The 20,653-nt window shown below is 38.3% G+C and overlaps 1 protein-coding gene across 1 annotated transcript in view; it reads left to right on the plus strand.

Annotated features, from left to right (window-relative positions):
* Positions 1–2,854, plus strand: part of LOC125238388 (sodium-coupled monocarboxylate transporter 1) — a 40,951-nt gene extending 38,097 nt beyond the window's left edge. Inside the window, exon 12 of the mRNA XM_048145702.1 lies at positions 469–2,854. Within this exon, the coding sequence (XP_048001659.1) occupies positions 469–827 (359 nt within the window). The 3' untranslated portion in view covers positions 828–2,854. The remainder of the gene's footprint in view (positions 1–468) is intronic.
* The last annotated feature ends 17,799 nt before the right edge of the window (positions 2,855–20,653 follow it).

A 20,653-nucleotide genomic window follows, 5' to 3' on the forward strand; every position in this document is an offset into this window, starting at 1 on the left:
AGAGCTACGATGCCACAGACAGACACACACAGACAGACAGACAGACAAACAGACAGACAGACAGACATACACACAGACAGACACGTCAAACTTATAGCACCCCTTCGTTTTTGCGTCGGGGGTTAAAAAACAGGTTCCAAGTCGCCACTTGAAGTGGCAATCCATCCAGTGGCATTCTCGGTCCCCCGAATTGTGTTTTCTAATAAACCAGTTAGTTATATTCTAAATCAACATATAGTTTTATCCTTAAGATTCCCCAACCTTAGAACTGTGTATTTTGTTCTGGCTTATCGCTCCTTTTATCTACCTAAATGCCACATTTTACCAGAAGATAAAGTAATAAAGTCTGTAATGTCCCCCCTTTTTACACTTCCGATAAGTCAAACATGCGTGAGTATATTGAAATCATAAGAATAATCTTACCACTTAATTAAAAATCTCTTCAAAATAGATTGTTTCATATTTCAGGAAAGAAACGCACCTACAGTAACGAGAAAGCCAAAACACCAGAAAAGGACTCCAGTGAAAAAACTGACGTCACATTAGCAGAAGATTTGAAAGAAACAAATTCTACCAAAATCCCAAGCCCTGCAGTTAAAAAACAGGAAAAAGAACAGCCAGTGTTTGGTACAAGTAGTAGTAAAGATGCACCAACAGTGGATATAAAAAGTGCGTTTTTAAATCCAGCAAAAATTGCTATAACAGCTATGAAAACTCAGCCAAAAGATACACCGGCAGTTGCTTTTGCAACGACGAGTAGTAGACATTTTGATGCTTACGATACTAATGTTAAAGGATCGCCTCTGCCTGTGAGGACTCGGTTGTGATGGGGATATTAAAGTAATATTTGTGATAAAATATAGTATATAAATATAACACAGGGATTAATAAAGAGAATAAGGGCAATGTTCATGAGAGATTTGAAAATGTTTGATATGAAGACGTAGAGAGTAGAGACCATTGATATGGGTTCTCAACTTGATGTCAAGATAATATCGTAGGTCGATTACTAGATTAAGAGCGTTTTGTGTCGTTGATTATGATTGTGAAGAATTTAAGCATTGTTTTGTAAGCATAACACACAAAAATTAACACTCAACACTAGTGATTACACCAATATGCCTAACACAGGAAAAACTATATAGATAACACAGGAAATTGATGGTTATGACAGAAATAATTATTATGATTTTTTTTTTATCGTTGTGTTCATCGTAAAGTATTTTAAGTGATGTGAGGTCATTGGTGGAGCAGGTAACAGGTACACGGAATTGTTTTTCCGTTGCTGGCTGTACTAACCTGAGTTTTTTTTGCTATAATATGGCTTAGCATTACAAAGTGTCTTTATAAATTACTGTTATGATATTTTTACACTTTGTTCTCTCAAAGTGGCGCATAATTAGCTTGGTCATACTCTTAGTTGTGTTATATATTGGTTAAATTAACCATGTTAATATAAATATTATGTTAATGTAGATTACCGAAGGGGCCAACAGACTACCAGTTCGCTGGACTATATAAATACCGGCGAACAACCTGACAAACATATAATTAGTGTCAATCTGATTTTATATTCAATTGTAATAATGTTTCCAGTATTGAACTGTAATTGTAATTTATTTGAAAAAAAAATTTTATGACATTACAGATAAATCCAATGCGTCATGAAATTAAATTTCAAAAAACAGTAAATAAGAACATAAAAAAATAGTACAATCAATTAAAGTTTTACAACTAAACAATTGATTTGGGCGATGACGGAACAGTATAAATGCTTTGGCTCCGGCAGTAAATTTATATTGTACTTCTGTTGAATAAATGAATAAACTCATATCGTCTGGCGAACATCTATTCTTATGACAGAGCCAGACTGCGGTTTGACCGCCGAGTAGCGTCAATGACTGACACTTCAGGGACGCGGGCTGGTAATCTGCAGACCCCTTTAATTTGATCTGTGGTACTTAAAGTACCTATGTTAAATTAATATTTATTTTAAGAAGCCATGTTTCCAGTATTGGGAAGTATAGGCTGATAAATGACTTATTTACAAGTTTATTACCGAAATTATTTAGATTAGGTATTATATAATAGTATATTATGCCTGTAGAGCATGTTAAAACGATTAATTGATGGTCCAAATTAAAAAAAAAATTGTAGTCAATATTGATTAATGTGAATTCTGTTAAATATGTTCTAAGTCCATGCGTCATATTAAATGATGCTAACTCAAATCAAGTATAAATTGATGGAAACTATAATAAATTTTATTATTACTACACAAAGGGGCTATACCTTTTGTAAATATTAAGTTATTACTACACAAAGGGGTTATACCTTTTGTAAATATTAAGTAATCTATGGGACAAGTGAGTTAGTACGTGAAAATTGCGCCTTATGGAACAGAAAATAAAGTTTTTGAGTTATTAATTAATATTTTAATCTAGGAAAAGCAAACTCGTCCATAGTGAAAGGGCCTATAGGTTATAGACCCTTTCACTATGGTTTATATTTGTTACGAGGTTCGATTCGAGAAACGTCAAAAATTAGATAAATACGATATGGATCGGATAGACCAGTCTCAAGTGGTGTTTTTGTTTGAACACGACGTTGGCATATCCTATCCATATCAAACTTAGATCTATTTTTTGCAGTTGTTATTTGAATGTTTAAGATATAAAATAAAAGACATAAAACGGCCACCGGCCTTTATTTATGTGATCTTTCTCAGTATTAGTTATTTTAGTAAGTTAACTATAATATAAGTACTCAATTAAGGTATGTTGGATGGAGTGCCAATATTTTTGTAATATTATTATGATGTGATAACGCAGTGCAATAAATATTTTTGATTATGTTTGTTGGTTTATTTGCCGCCTTACTTATATTTTATAAGTACAAAAATAGCTATTCTTTTAAATTTATTAAAAAAAAAACCGGCCAAGAGCGTGTCGGGCCACGCTCAGTGTAGGGTTCCGTAGTTTTCCGTATTTTTCTCAAAAACTACTGAACCTATCAAGTTCAAAACAATTTTCCTAGAAAGTATTCATAAAGTTCTACTTTAGTGATTTTTTTCATATTTTTTAAACATATGGTTCAAAAGTTAGAGGGGGGGGGACGCACTTTTTTTTCCTTTAGGAGCGATTATTTCCGAAACTATTAATATTATCAAAAAACGATATCAGTAAACCCTTATTCATTTTTTAATACCTATCCAACGATATATCACACGTTGGGGTTGGAATGAAAAAAAATATCAGCCCCCACTTTACATGTAGGGGGGGTGCCCTAACGAAACATTTTTTTCCACTTTTTATTTTTGCACTTTGTTGGCGTGATTGATATACATATTGGTACCAAATTTCAGCTTTCTAGTGCTAACGGTTACTGAGATTATCCGCGGACGGACGGACGGACGGACGGACGGACGGACGGACGGACGGACGGACGGACGGACAGACAGACATGGCGAAACTATAAGGGTTCCTAGTTGACTACGGAACCCTAAAAAGGATTCAAGACTTCATAATAGTTTGTCCAAGATTTTCTCTCTGATATTATCTATTAGTGTTTTTTTGTATAACAAAATCTTAATACATTACTAGTTGTGTGTCTAACAGTCGCAGTTTAAAAAATTAAGACGATACGGTAGGGGTCAATTCTCCATACAAACGCTCTCGACTATTTCCTCCCTGGTTTTTGAAGATAGAGCAATGATTTTTTTTAACACAGATTATTATTATTTTTATCTGTGTCGGACCGTTTAGATTTTTTGATATTCTGCTTTTTAAAGATTCTAGAGCCAATCAAAAATTTCCAAAAACGGCTTTTTTCATTGTGGCGCAAAAAAAACAAAAAAGCTAAACGGTCCGACATAGTTCATTTCATTTCATTTCATATATTATTTCATTGTTATTCAGATTCTCAAATTTCGTTCCGATTGATTAAGTTTTGAAGGAGGAAAGAGTCGAGAGCGAAACCTCGATTATAAAGATTTTTTTGAAATAACTTTTGACTCACTTGTTCTTAATGGACAATTTTTTTTCGATAAATCTAGTTAATAACACTTGTATATTTAACTAAAATTCCCAAGTTGAAAGGGGGGCTCCTTTCCATTTTAGCATTTTCGCTACCGTATCCTCTTAACATCAAAATCGGACTACGAAGTCCTGTGGCCTATTTCACAATAGTAGCTATGGTCAGTGGTCGCCCGCCAGTGCCACTTCGCCGTTCATTGCCTGTTTAACAAGGAAATATTGACACTGAGTAACAATGTTACTTATCAACCCAGAAATAGACTCAAAATTGGATACAAAGAGGTGAATAGCCCACTGGAGCCTTACGGTTTCAAAGAATAGGCCACGTTACAACTGACGGCTTATGTCCACAAAGGATATGAATGACGGACCAATCTACACATTGTGCGGGACTGCAGGCTCACACTGACTGCACAATTCGAATTCTAGTTATTGTATCGGATTTTTGATTTCATAGAATAGAATAGAATAGAATAGAATTTCTTTATTTGCCAGAATACGTATGGTACAGGATGATAACAGGTTTTTAAAGTATCAGTATTCAGTCGAAAACACGACATGCAAATAATTGACAATATTACAATATGAAAACTTTACAACAATAATAACAGACTTATAAATTAAAACAAGATAATATGGTTGGTGGGTTTTTTACATAATAAAAAGGATTCCACTTATAAAAAAAAAATGCAACTGTCAAAACGTTATTAATACTAGTCGTTAAAATTAAAAAATATACAAAATGGAAGTCATGAATTAATAATTAAGAATTATAAAAGTTAAATGTCAAGAAACGTACACAATGTGAAATATACTACTTGTTTAATAATTTATGTTCCAAAAATTCCCTTACACTATAAAAGCAATTTTCGGACAGCCATTTGGTAATTTTATTATTAAATTGTTTACAATCAATTTTTTTGAGTTCATCAGGAAGGCTGTAAATTAAAACTATACACATGTTATATGCATTCCTGTGGTATATAGTGGAATGTGAGGGAGGCTGATATAATAAGTCTTTATATTGCGCTCTCTGATTTCCTGGCAATACATTACACCTCTTTCTAAAAAGTTCTGGATGTTTTTTTACAAATAGACACGCTTTTCTTATATACATACAAGGTAAAGGCAAAATATTAAATTTTTCAAACAGTGGCTTACAGGTGTCCATGATCCAGGCATTGGCTATCGCACGAATGCATTTTTTCTGCCGAACGAACGCTTTCTCAATGTCGACTGAATTACCCCACAGTAATAGGCCATAATTAAGTACAGACGCTACATATCCATGGTAGGCAGTTGTTGCAGCCTCTATAGATACCGTATTCCTAATTTTCCTTAGAGCAAATACGAATCCGTCAAGTTTGGAACAAACTACTTCGACGTGTCATACAAAATAAATATTATCACAGACGTCACGGTGTCAATCAAAAAAACATAATGTGCTCGTTTCGGTACCCACATGTTTATTGAAGTGAAAAAAAAAAACAAAAAACAAAATAATTTATTCAGCAAATAAGCCACAGGGGCACTTTTACACGTCACATGTACATATTTAGAAAATATTTAAAATTTAATTGAAATTACAATTTTGATAAGTACTACTAATTCTAAGTTCTAACTAAAGTATAACTCTACTACAATTAATTAGAGATGTAGAAGGTCTCTAAATGTCGAATTACAACTAAGAACTACACTAAAATATAAAAAGTACAAATACAAAAAAAGTCTAAAAGTACAAATAATAAAAAGTGAAACTTGTAATGCAACTTCCAACTGACTGCGCGTAACACTCAGTCATTGTTACTTTGCGTGAAATGCCGCTCACTCAGCGCGTAACATTCTGTGTCAACGCGACTCACTCATTCCATTCATTCACTTATTCACTCAGTCAGTGATATAACAGAATGCCCAGAATGGTTTTGAATGGTGGAATGGTTGGTTGGAATGTGTGTGTTTTATGTTTTATATTTAAATCGAGTGCAAATGAGTGTTTGAATGTGTGTTTGTTTTTTTTTAATAATTTGAGCAAATAGCAATGTAAAATATTTCTGTATTGAACAGGCAATGAACGGCGAAGTGTCACTGTCGGGCGACAATAAAATTGTCATACATACATACAACATACATACAATCACGCCTGTGTCCCATGAAGGGGTAGGCAGAGCACATGAAACTACTAAAGCTTCAGTGCCACTCTTGGCAAATAAGGGGTTGAAAGAAAACGAAACTGTGACATTGCAGTGACAGGTTGCCAGCCTCTCGCCTACGCCACAATTTAACCCATATCCCACAGTCGACTTCTACGACACCCACGGGAAGAAAGGGGGTGGTGAAATTCTTAACCCGTCACCACACGGGCCAATTGTCACTGTTGTGAAATAGGCCATTGATCTGCCTGTATTAATAGCGACATTTGATCGAAAGAAAAATATCACTCTTAATAACAAATGCAGTCGGAAACTGATCGAATAACTTATACTCGAATCGGGCAGTGAAACAGCTTAGGAACGGAGCATCTGGCGATTCCTTTATCTTTAAGATTATCTTGTCTGTTCTGTAACATGCATTATGTAGATGTGGTGAATCTTAACCTACGTAGGAACAAGTACGTAAGTTGCATTGGGGTAATTTCGAAAGTTGTCTAATTTCGAAAGTCACATAAAAATCACCATTATATCTATTCCCTTTCGAAATTACCCAAGCATTTCTGTACTTCGAAATTACCCCAATGCATCCTATTTATAATTATTATACCCTATATATTCTCTATTTTGCGTACTTGTAAGGAAAAAAGTACCACATGTAATGTAAATATGTATTTCCGTACGCATGAGCAAACGACTTCCCAAGCCGCTATACAAACTTTCATACCCCATTTTAGGGAAATGGGGGGTTAGAAAGAGACAAAAAGTATGTAATGAGTTTTTTGCAAAAAAATCACTTTTGGCACAAGCTTTTATCGCCGACTGTACCTTTTTTTCAACAGTCATCTACTGCTCTCCGAGACGTTTCTAAAAACCCCTTACTCGACGGGGATACGACGTTTCATAACAGAGTTCCTATGACCACCTTTCTGCTCCATCATCAGATCAGCTCCATGATACCATAATATTGCATTGTCACGTGATTTACATATGTGTGCAAAATTTCAGCTCAATCAGAAACCGGGAAGTGGACATACTAACAAGGCAAGTTGAATAAAAATAAAAGCATGTAAAAATCACGTCAATTCCTCGCTCCGTTTTGCCGTGAAAGACGGACAAACAGACACACACACTTTCCAATCTTACCACGTATAATATTAGTAAGTATAGTAAATTAGTATAGATACCTACATGAAATAATTTTGTCATATCTTCTTGTAGGAAATGTCTTATTGGTTTGTTTGTTCTTATTGTAGGAAAAGTTGTTTTTCCGTGCAAATATCGGCACGGATGGATACGGGGTATCATCTGCATGAGGAAATGACTTCCCAAGCCGCATATGTTCTTTGCGTCTTTTACAACAAGATTTACTTCAAAGTACGATTTAAGGGAGAGTCGGCTGAATATAATAACACTCGTACGCTCTGACCAAAAAAAGTAGAATTTAAAAAGTGGCAACCATGGACCTAATATTATACGGACGTAACGTTCAATACTAAAAAACTGTGATTCTATTATCCACATTGACAGCTCTGTCTATGACCTCATCCACTAATCTGCGGTCAGTCGGATCGAGGCGCCCGTGGCGAAAACATCTGAAGAAAAATAAGAAAATATGCTTACATGCGTCGTCAAACTGCGTAAAAATGACACCAATCGAAAGAAAAAAAAAACCAAGTAACTTTTCATGCGTAAATCGATATACTATCACGATATTATTTGTAAAATTACAATATTAATTAATGTTCCAACAAACTACGAAACAAGAGTGTGACCAGATTTTTTTTAAATAGTGTTTGCACACGGTGCACTAAGTCATTATTATTTGTTAAAAACAAGATATTTCAAGTAAAAGAGATTTTTAAATCGTGTTTGCACATCGCAAACCGTCTGCAATTGCTGGCTGGAAGGTTCAGCCTCCAAGCCATAAAAAAAAAACGACCGCCATTGTAGGATCACAGCCGGTCTTCAGTGAGGTTTTCTCTGTTTCTATTACTCTATGGTGGCAACATTGTAGTGTAACTTTCAAATCAATATGTGAAAAAACGGGACGACACTACGATGTTACCACTTTTTAATTTCTACTCTTTTTGGTCAGACTGTATAATATAATGTTGTTCACTCACTATACTGCACTGCACTTCCTACCTTTTGTAAATAAACACTTTTTGACAACTTAAAAGTCATTTATTCCATAATCAAACTATCTACTTAAAGTATCGCGGAAAAATCTTAACGGCTCAGCCACGACAATGGTCTAAGCGCGACAGCGGTGAGCGGCGGCCATACATTGGAGCGAGACACAGCGATGGGACTTTTCATTCGCACGTATGGCTGCCGCTCACCGCTGTCGCGCTTAGACCAATGTCGTGGCTGAGCCGTAATAGCGTGAGGCAGCTTTTGTATGGGAGCTTATTAGCGACATCTAGTGAGACATTTGGAAGTATAATATTACATTAAACAAATGTATTGTAGCTTTTGCATCATTGATTTATAACAATGGTATAAAATCAAAAGGACAAGTGGATAAACTAATTGGAACTGGATGCCGGTCTTTTGATGCCTTCGATCCTGTCCTAGGGTCCGCTTTCGCAACTAGTCCTAAGATTTAGCGTTCAATACAAGTTTTAAAGCGACTGCCATTGCCATTGGATCTTCCAACCGAGAGAGCGCGAGAGCTAACTGTGCACTGTTGGGATTAATCGGGTTTTCTGACGATGTTTTTCCTAAACCGAAAAGCATCCTGGCCAATCAAATGACATTTCGTACATTAGTTCCGAAAATCACGGTCGTCTGATGGTAAACGATCACTGCCGCCCATAGACGGCATAGACACCCGAACACCAGAAGGGTTGGAGGTGCGTTGCTGGTGTTTAAGATGGGTGTACGCTCTTTTCTTGTAGGTTTGAAGATCGTATCGGTCCGGGAACACTGCAGGCGACAGTTTATTCCGAGGCAGGAAGTTTCTGCAGAAAGGCTCAGTTGAGATGGAGATGTTGTATTGTCCCGGATTTGTAAGTTCACATTTTTGACACATTTGTTTTGAAGTATGTTGCGATGTGGCTAAGACGTATCGTTTGCCAAATCTAACGATTAATTTCGAATTGGTTGAATCGATTAGGCCCTATGTACAAGGAGGCGCTTAAACAAATATACGATTTCTATCAACTTACTGAAATGTCATTTGAATCGAAATGACAGACTCTGATGCCACTAACCACTGCCAGCACTAATAGTTTAAAAATAAAAATGAATGATAAATGACATAATAAGTAAATCCTGCGTGATAAATTAATATCGTAAAATACTCACTAACGAAGATCCGCAAAAATGTAACATGTGTTAGATTATGTTTAAAGTAAGCGAAATATTGTTTTTAAATACTTGATTTTATTTAATATTATTACAGGATTTTATTTAAAATTTCATTAGGTTGCGCGAGTTTACGTTTTGTGGGCGCTGTCATGTGTCAAAAAGAGGTTCTTACAGCTCTGGGACAATATATTCCTAATTCCTGTATCGTTGACTATAATTATTCAATAAGCGATATCTTGGATAGACTTTGCCTTAACCCGGATCGATCACAGAGACGCGCCATCTCATTGCCACGCAAATTGGATCGCTGTGCGAAGCTCTCGATACCGCGTTCTCCATATCCTAGTGAATATACTTGGAGGTATGGAAATTAGTACTGGTCTACGTCACTCGCTCGCGGTACATACACGCTAGCCGTTCATTCGAATGAACAAGTGGCCGAGGGGCGCCACGCGCCCGCTTGTGTAGTCGCGTGGCACGTACGTTATCCTTCTGAGTTTTATCATAGCATTTAACAACATAGCATATAACAAGATCATACCATCCCATACATCGTCGTGTGCGGTCGGCCAAACGTCACAAACGGACGCTCGTCAAATTCACCATTTTTATAAGCCAAAATGGAGAAAAGTGATATAACGTCATTGCAAAACTTGTTAAAGGACCTAATTAAACCGATTGAAAATAAAGTGTCGGAGTTAAGTGTTAAATTAGACGATTTATTTGCTGAAATACGTGAAGTGAAATCAGTTTTATCCATCAAAACAACCGTGAGCTCAACATATCTGACCAATAACAGCGCAAACAACAGCGCTTCGTCTACACCATGCAGTGCGGCGTCGACACCAACTAGTCGTCCTCCTCGCACTCAGGCGCCCGCGCCGCGTAAACCGCGCGCCACCGCCATCCGAACGAAAGAGAAGTTAGCTGCTCTTGTAAACAAACCGTCAAATTTTAAAAAGACCCTGTCAGCAAAATCCGGGTCCGAGCGAATACCGGCCGCCATTACCATACAAAATGACAACGCAAAAAACGCCGAAATTATTCAACCTATACGTGAAAATACTACGAATGATCGAGTATTACAAACGGAGAATTCAAGTAAACAAATTAATGCCACCGTAATTGACCAAATAGAAAAAAATGATAGTGAAAGTTCGCCCGCTGAGCCTGATGACAAAGTGGCCGCACTTGAAGAGCCTGGTTGGGGACCTCCAAAGAGCCGCCACTAACGCCGGCGCAGTTATAAACATGCTCCTGTATCAATAAAAGGGACCGCAAAAAACACGGAGGTCACCGGAGTGGAAGTGTTTAGATAGGCATACCTGCAAATGTGTACGATAAATTCCTCTCGGCATCTGCATGGCCGTTGAACACCTGCATAACCGAATGGCAGCCCTTTCTCCGACCGCGGGAGCCAAGAGCTCCCACCCCCAGCACCGACAAGTGAGATACCTACCTCGCCTCCTAACAGTCTTAGTCTAATCGACAGACCATCAACAAACACCGTACATATGAAGATCTTACATCAAAACATAAACCGACTATCAAATAAAACCTACAAAATTGAATCCGAACTACAGATATGTGATCAAATCGACGTGCTTTGTTTCTCAGAGCACTGGCTACAGTCTAACCAAATTAATTCTGTCAACATATTAAACTATGAACTTCGGGCCCATTTCTGCCGATCAACAAAGAGTGGTGGAGGGAGCTGTATCTACGTCAGGACTGGAGTGCCATGCATCGAACGAAAGGAAGTAACGAACCTCGCGATTGAATCCCAGTTTGAGATCTGTGCTGTGGAGTGCATTGGACTAGACCTCATCATCGTGTGTATATACAGGCCCCCGAACGGTGATGTACCTACCTTTATACCTATCAATGTTAAATAAACTTTTAAGTTGCAATTTTATACAAAATTACCATGTAATAATAACCGGTGATATTAACATCGACTTAATACCTAAATGTAATAATGTAAAATTCTTATTAAATACGCTAAGTCAATGTGGGTTTAAACAGCTAGTAAACGTACCTACCAGGATAACAAGCACGTCAATGACCTGTATTGATCATGCATATAGTAATAAAAATAAAAGTGATATTAAATCTGTATCGTGTTATGATTTGAATTTATCTGACCACCTTTGTGTATGTATAAGAGTTGACATCCCTATTAATCGATTGACCCAATTAAATCATATTTCCAAAAGATCATTTACATCTCAACGAAAACAAGACTTTACGCAATGTCTACAATTTTATCAATGGGACCAAATTCTTAACAAAAGTAACTGTCCGGGTAAAACAATCGAATTAGTAATGAATGTCATCAAATATCATTATGAAATATACTTTCCTATAAAAAAACATTTAGTTAAAAATACTGTAAGTGTGTGGGTCAATGAGGCTGTTAAAACCTTACGTAAAAAGATAAATAAAATTAAACAGGTCTTATCAGTGCATACGCAAGCTACCGACAGCACTGAGGCATGCGCAAACCGGCTGATGCTGCAAAACTTAGAATCTGAATACTGGACAACATTGAAACAAGTACGTAGTAGCTTTATTAACAACCTTATAGCAAACAGTAGTAGTGAAAATATGTGTAGAAGTGTATGGCGGGTAATATCGGCCGAGACTGGAAAGAATATGAAATGCAAGAGTGGTGCGATCGATGTGTTTGTCAGTAAGGCTGGGGGTGACAGCGTCGGGCAGCGCGCCGCCGCCGCCGCCGCGCAGCTGAACAGGTACTACATCGACGCGAGTGTAAACAACCCAACTCCATGCGCTCGCACCGCGCTTGCATATCTAGAACAATACCTACAATATGCACCGCCTGCGCCATATATATTTGAACCTTTCACGTTGAATGAAATATTAATAGCGTGTAAAAAAATTAAACGTAAAAAATCTAAAGACAACAATGACATGTCAACCGAGATTATTGACTGCTTCCCGCCGGTAGTAATCTCATTATTTCTATCGTTTTTTAATAAGTGCATTTACACCGGAATATACCCAGATAGCTTAAAAGAAATTAAAGTGCAACCGGTTTATAAAGGCAAGGGTGAAATGCACCTACCTAAACATTATCGGCCGATATCACTAATACCAGTGGTGTCTAAAATATTTGAGCGAATGATTAGTAGGAGAATAATGAATCATATCACATCAAATAACCTATTAAACCAGCAACAGTATGCCTACCAACCCGGGCGGTCGACGGCGGACGCGGCGCGCGACGTCGTGGCGCGCGTGCTGGCGCACCTGGAGGGCGGGCGGCAGGTCGCCGCGGTGTTCTGCGACCTGTCGCGCGCCTTTGAGGTGATTGATCACTCGCTCTTACTGGCCAAACTCGCCCGCTACGGCTTCGAAGGAACTTTCCATGACGCCGTCGCCTCGTTTCTCAGTAATCGCAGACAGTCTACATACGTACTCAACTCAAAGTCAGATCTAGAACCGATAGGATGCTCCGCCGTTCCTCAGGGATCTGTGATGGGCAATAACCTGTTCTTGATCTTAGTGAACGATATCACAGCTGCGTGTGCCTACCCCGAGTACGTAATGTTCGCCGATGACACTTGCATCATAGTCAATGCCGATAATTTTGATAATTTAAAACTTAAACTTACACTTGTAATGCACAAAATGGCCAAGTGGTTTTCGGCTAATGGAATGTTATTAAATTTAGATAAAACCAATATAATTCATTTTCAATTGAAAAAAACTCACAATCCGATAAATATAACTCTAAATAATGTCAGTGTCCCCCAGGTGGACAACACTCGGTACCTAGGGTACGTGCTCGACGCCGGGCTGACGTGGGCCGCGCACGTCGACCACATGTGCGACAAGCTGTCCTCGGCGTGCTACGCCCTGTCCAGACTCGCGCCCACCCTGTCCGCCAGTAACATGCGTAAAGCCTATTTTGGATATTTCCACTCCGTCCTAATTCAAGGAATTGATTTATGGGCTACGTCGGCCACCTGGGAAAGACTGTTTAAATTACAAAAACGAGCCCTACGAATTGTTGACCGAAAACCACTCGACCATCCCGCGAAAGATATATTTAGAAGCCATAAAATACTGACCTTGCCAAGTATATATATACTGACAGCTTGTAACTATGTACGCGAGAACCTGCATAACTACAAAACTCTTAACAGAACGTCGCGTAGGCAGCCGCTGCTAATAGCTCCGACCCGACGGCTAGCGAAGGCCCGTGCGGCGCTCAGTGTTGTCGGTGCCAACATATATAACCAAAACCATGTTCCCCTAAACATAAAAAACGCGAAAAGCAATCCAATATTCTCTAGAAAACTAAAGACTATGTTAATAGACCTTGCATGTTACAATGTACCTGAGTTTCTGCAAGTGACAAACCCATTGGCCCTAACACATCAAATATGTAATTTAGTACCTAATTAATTGAAAGATGTATCAACAAATGTAAAATGTATTAACACTAATGTAGTAAATATAATAACTTAACTTAAGCACTGTTTGCTAAGTAAATCATTTGAAGTTACAATTTTATTATGACTATTATGAATAATGTACCAAATTAAGTAACAATGATCTGCATGTATATGACTATACTATGTATTATAAATTGACGTATAAATATTTTACTTTTATGAATAAATGATCTGAATCTGAAAAAATCTGAAAACATTAAAATGCGACCGCCTACGAACGCGCTTATACTCCACCACACATAGATGGCGCCACAAAAAATGCGAAATAAGAATTATGCATTTTTAATATTATGCTTATTCATGGTTTCTGTGTGATCACAGTTCTAACCTAACCTAAACCTACTCTGTAAACTGTTTGTTTTTGTCTGTGGTCACAGTTCTAACCTAACCTAAACCTACTCTGCAATACGTTTGCTTCTATGTAAATCACAGGTCGAACCTAACCTAAACCTACTCTGTAAACTATTTGTTTCTGTGTGGTCACAGTTCTAACCTAACCTAAACCTACTCTGTAAGCTGGTCGTTTTTGTTTGTGGTTTAAAAGCTATTCGTTGTCGTGTAGGTCGTAGTTCTAACCTAACCTAAACCTACTCTGTAAGCTGGTCGTTTTTGTGTGTGGTCACAGTTCTAACCTCACCTAAACCTACTTTAAAACCCGTTCATCGTGTTGTAGCATCGCAGTTCTAACCTAACCTAAACCTACTGGTACTCTAATATAGGATTAAAGCCAATGGTTATAGTTTAATTATGGACGTATGTGATGTGCCACGATAAAATCGACAATTTGAAGTTTCCTAGAATAAAACATCCATAAATGTGTAGTACAACAAATGAGAAAGTTTTGTAATAATACGTCGAATAAATGAATTGCGATGTTTTGTATTTCTGCTATTTGAAGTACTTTGAAATGAATCAGCGATGAAGAAATATTAGTTGAATAGTATTTATAATAACTAAGAAAATTTCAAATAAATAGTAGTTGAAACCAAATTACTCGAAACAATTTTACTCGAACTAAACTTTCGATGATTTGTTGTCGATGAAATGATATTCGATGAAAAGTTTGTCGGCGAAACAAGGGTACACCAAAAGTGTGTCCACATGAGAGGGTCAAAGTTGGGGCTGGTGTCCCTCTCGCACGTGTGACCAGTGGTAAAGAGATTACTATAATAGTAGTATTTTTACCTGTATGATAACTAAGTTTATAAACTTCTTAAATTATTTTTGTATTATATCGAGGCAAAGACATTAATACCTTGTAACGAATTGGTAAGTCATTATTATGAAGCCATAAAACCAAAGATTTGCGCAGTTAAAAAAAACCTTTAATTCGGTATTAGTAGATTTGGTAGTAACTTTGAATATTGACTGGTATCCCCAAACAATGACAGTGATGACGTCATTCAAATGATTTTGACAGCGGCTATAAGTGCGAGAGGGACACCAGCCCCAACTTTACCCTCTCATGTGGACACACTTTTTGGCCTCACAACTCAATCTAGCTTAATAATATATAAATCTATCCTCGCTGCTCGTTCGCATGTACACAGACATGGAAACGACGCGCGTGTATTACTTAATAGCCAATAGGAACGTCTATCTACAAGTGTGTGTGTTTGAATTGCTACAGGGTACCGATTTTTAAATCTCGAACGCACGAATTCGCCGTTCGAAAGTCTCTGGAAAACGACGAAATGCTATTTTTGAAAAAGGACGGCTAGTTATTTTCAAACTAGTGGTAATGACCACTCGTTTTCGATTCTGTTAGTAGAATTTAAATCGCTAGTGGTTGAGATATTATTGAACGAATTTCACGAAATCGAATGGCCGAGATTCAAAAATCGGCTTCCAGGTGTATTTTTGTCCCTTTCTCACAAATACGAAAGTCAACAAGTCATAAAGGGACAAAACACTTTTTTAACTAAAGTTCAATAAATTTTTTATGAATAAGGATGCTAGGCGTATCGTAAGCTGTAAAGGTTCGTTCTCACATCATCTGGCTCGTTTACAGACGCCTACACTGTACGTACAGTGTACACTGTCCGAACGTGTGATTTCAGGTTCACGCACACATATAAACCTAAGTTGTCTTAGGTTTTACAATATTTTGGTATTGATATTTGACTTTGACATGAAATGGGGTATCTTGTACACTTATACCGGTCTGGCCTAGAGGGTAGTGACCCTGCTTGATAAGCCGCGGACGGTTTCGGATCCCGGTAAGGGCATTTATTTGTGTGATAAACACACCAGCAGCTAGTCTAGGTTGTTTTACACAACAACGCTCTCTAGTATTTATATGCTCTGAGATATAACATAATACTTATATGTACAAGCTATGCTAATATTGCTATTTTATTAATTGGTGTGTGGTGTTCCTCAATAACTATTTAATTTGTACCTCCCTCACTCTTGCGTTATCCCGGCATTCGCCACGGCTCATGGGAGCCTGCTCTCAAGATTTGGCGTAGGCACTAGTTTTACGAAGGCGACTGCTAAAAGTTAGATGACTTTCCAATCCGAAGGGTAACTAGGCCTTATTGGGAATGTGCATTTTCCTAACGATGTTTTCCTTTACCGAAAAGCGAATTGCAAATATCAAATGACCTTTCGCAGCACATAAGTTCCGAAAAACTCATTGGTTCTGGGGTTCGAACCCGCCACCTCCGGATTAAAGGTCGCATGCTCTTACCTATAGGCCACCAGCGCTTAATATTGAATTTGTGCCTATCAGGGCTTTAAACATGTGTGCCGCTACCTCAAAGGCTATTTACCTAGCCTAGACCAAGTCTAGAACGCCCTAATTGGCCTGAACCCGTGTTGACTTAGTTTACCATGTTTAAGATTATGCCTAATGTGTTTACCTCCTAATTCTATTAGGCTATTAAGCTTAGAATACGTTTTAAACTCGATAAAATAGTCATTGGGTGAGACTTGAACTCACGGCTACTGGATGGAATTAGCATTGGATTCGACACATCCTCAGAAAACCTGATACCCACCTATCCAAAATGGCCCTCACCTGGAATATACCCGGCAAGCGGAAACCATGCCGCCCTAAGTCGACCTGGCGTCGTTCGGTTCAGCAACAGCTCAGGGTACTAGGCATGGGGTGGGAGGTTACCCAAACTGCCCAAGACTGGAGTAAATGCATAAATATAATTCGAGCCCTACACCAGAGCAGAGGGTAACAGGATGTACAAGGAGGAAGAAGAGCAAGTGTATTTGGCCTTGGCCACTCATTTGGATTGAATACATACATACATACAACATACAATCACGCCTGTATCCCATAAAGGGGTAGGCAGAACACATGAAACCACTAAAGCTTCAGTGCCACTCTTGGCAAATAAGGGGTTGAAAGAAAACGAAACTGTGACATTGCAGTGACAGGTTGCCAGCCTCTCGCCTACGCCACAATTTAACCCATATCCCATAGTCGCCTTCTACGACACCCACGGGAAGAAAGGGGGTGGAGAAATTCTTAACCCGTCACCACACGGCACAGGCTTGGACTGAATATCAGAAATAATCGTCATTATACCCACCACCAGTAAGCGTGATTGATTTTTCTTTATTTTACGGTATCTTTTTCAGTTTATAATTGTCATTATACTTAAACTAGTTTTTGCCCGCGGCTTCGCTCGCGTTAAATTTGAAAATTGCGGAATACTTCATACAAACTTCCACCCCTCATTTTAGGGAAGTGGAGGGTTAGAAAGAGACAAAAAGTAGCCTATGTCACTCTCCATTATTTCAACTACCTACACTTAAAAAAATCACGTCATTTCGTCGCTCCGTTTTGCCCTGAAAGACTGACAAACAAACAGGCACACACACTTTCCCATTTATAATATTAGTATGGAGTATGGGCTGTAAAATGTTTTTTTTTTTTTTTTTCAATCATTTTTATTCTATTCACTTTTCTAAATGATTGAAGCGAAATCTGCTCTCTATCACCGTAAGATAAGAACGGATCGGAAATCTCTAACGAGTCGTCGACAAGGAAAACCTTTCAGCGCTTACTATGAGATTTGGAACGTTCTGAAGTCGAGAAACTTTGAGTCAAGTATTTAGAATTTGAATCGCGTTGCACACTATACCGTGTCTGAAAAAACCTTTTCTTTCCTTGAACAGGCTAGAGCTATGGAATGAGCATGTATGTCGAAGATTTCTCAAAGGAATACTCCTATACTATACAGTAGTAAGAGTACATTCTTCGAAAAATGGGAACACCATGGGCGTGGCAGATGTCCATGAGAGACGGTGCCTGCTTACTGGTATGTGGACCTTTTGCTTGTTTTCATTAAAATGAAGAAATGTCAGTATTAACATCAAAACAATCCTCTCGTATCAAAATATATATTATATGTATATTTAGTAGTAGTAGTAGTAGTAAAACACTTTATTGTACCAGAAAATAATACAACACACAGGAAAAAGAGCTTATTATAAGTACAAAGGCGAACTTATCCCTTTAAGGGATCTCTTCCAGTTAACCTTTGAGCAATTGAGGGAGAATTGGAGATGGTAGGCATACAGTACAAACGGCGCAGGAAACGGATTCTAGGTAATAATAAATTATAACTATGATGACGAACAACTACCGGAAATATATCCTGAAGGACGGCACGGTCGACATTTGTCGGGCATGCCGCCGTCCCGGAGAATCACTCAGGCATATCATTTCCGGTTGTTCTCATCTTGCTAACGGTGAGTACTTGCACAGGCATAATCTCGTAGCCCGGATCATTCACCAGCAGCTTGCTCTTCAATACGGCCTTGTGGACCGCGAAGTACCGTACTACAAGTACTTACCTGCGCCAGTTCTTGAAAATGGCCGTGCCACGCTCTATTGGGATCGATCTATTATCACTGACAGGACTATTGTAGCCAATAAGCCTGACATTGTGATAATAGATCGACCGCAACGCCGGGCCGTGCTCGTTGACATCACCATCCCCCATGATGAGAATCTCGTGAAAGCCGAGAAGGACAAGTCCAGTAAGTACCTAGACTTGGCTCACGAGATAACCACCATGTGGGATGTTGATTCAACGATCATTGTCCCGATAGTCGTTTCAGCGAACGGTCTCATAGCGAAGAGTCTCGACCAACATCTTAAGAGACTCTCGCTCGGTGGTTGGATCAAGGGTCAGATGCAGAAGGCGGTGATTTTGGACACAGCGCGGATAGTCCGACGGTTCCTCTCTCTGCAGCCCTAACCACCGGCAGCTTGGGCCCTGCCCCGCTGCTGGCGGCACCCTAGGTTAGGTTTTTTATAATATGTTTATATTTTTTTTATTGTTTTGTAAGTGGTTTTGTATTTTACTTTTATATTCGTATTATAAATAACCTAGCCTAAGATTTGAAAGAAATAAAGAGGAATTATAACTTACACTAACATGCAATATATACGAATAAATACATAATATACAACTATACAAATAGCAAATGACATAAATATATAATATATAAATTAAATATATATTTACATAATAAAAGCTACAACTACAAAACCGCATACATCCAATACCTTAGTCTTCATCAGAGAGCCAAAGCTTTTTTAGATTAGCCTTCAGCGACGCGACCGACTGACACTGTCGAAGAGATAAAGGTAAGGAGTTCCACAATTTAACTGCGTAGATTGTAAACGATTTATTATAGGACCTATGTTGGTGGGGCGGGATACTCAAAGTGAGATTCACACTGGAACGGAGCCGGTGTCCGCTACCGTCAGCCAAGTATTTAAATCGTTCTGAAAGATAGGGAGGGGAAGTAGGAGAAAATAAAACATTATACAGGAGAGAAACCACGTGCATGTCTCTACGGCGACGGATGGGCAGCCACTCCAGCTGGGAGCGGAAATGAGAGATCTGGTCAAATTTAGATACGAGAAGATACCTTATTAAGGTACATCGGGGCAAATCCCGACTGAGGGATAAGTGTAACTGTAACTGATCCATTTTTCCATACTTTACAATGTTTACAACATTATTCCCAAAAGTCTACCCCTTTTACAGAGCACATGAAACTATTCATTGCCACTCTTAAGAAAACGAAATTGAGATAGTGACACGTAGATATGCAAAGCCCATACCAAATTGAACCCAAATCGCACAGTCGACTTCTACGACACCCACGGGATATGAAACAGTTACTAAGAAACCCGTGGTAAGGTTTTTCGACCCTCTTTTGATAATGAAATAGATTTATAGGTCTATTATTCATGCAGATTAAAATCGGCGTTGTTTCAAATACGTCAGGCTGTTTCAAGGAGGGGGGGATTCGGATTGTTAAGCGAATGAGAAAAGGGAACTTGACTGTAGTTAAAATAAAATATTTTATACAATGCACGAAATAAAGCATCAGATAATTATAAGAAAAACATGGAAAGAAGACATTTTAAAATCCAATTTCTATTTATTAAGTCGGTTAGAAATAAATAAAGTAACTGAGTTGACCGTGACGTCACTCAATTCGATTTTATATTAATTCCATATTAACGTCCCTAGCCGCCCTCTTTTAGTGATATCGCGCTCTCACTTGACAGTGTACGCTAGCGTCAAGGCAATTGGGTGCTGTCAGCGTTTTAAGTGTACGGGGTGGAATAAACAGGACAGTTCAATCTTTGCCTAGTGACTTTTGAGGTCATAATGAACAACTTTTATTT

This window comes from Leguminivora glycinivorella, chromosome 23 (assembly GCF_023078275.1).
Source record: "Leguminivora glycinivorella isolate SPB_JAAS2020 chromosome 23, LegGlyc_1.1, whole genome shotgun sequence".
NCBI classification, from domain to species: Eukaryota; Metazoa; Arthropoda; class Insecta; order Lepidoptera; family Tortricidae; genus Leguminivora; species Leguminivora glycinivorella.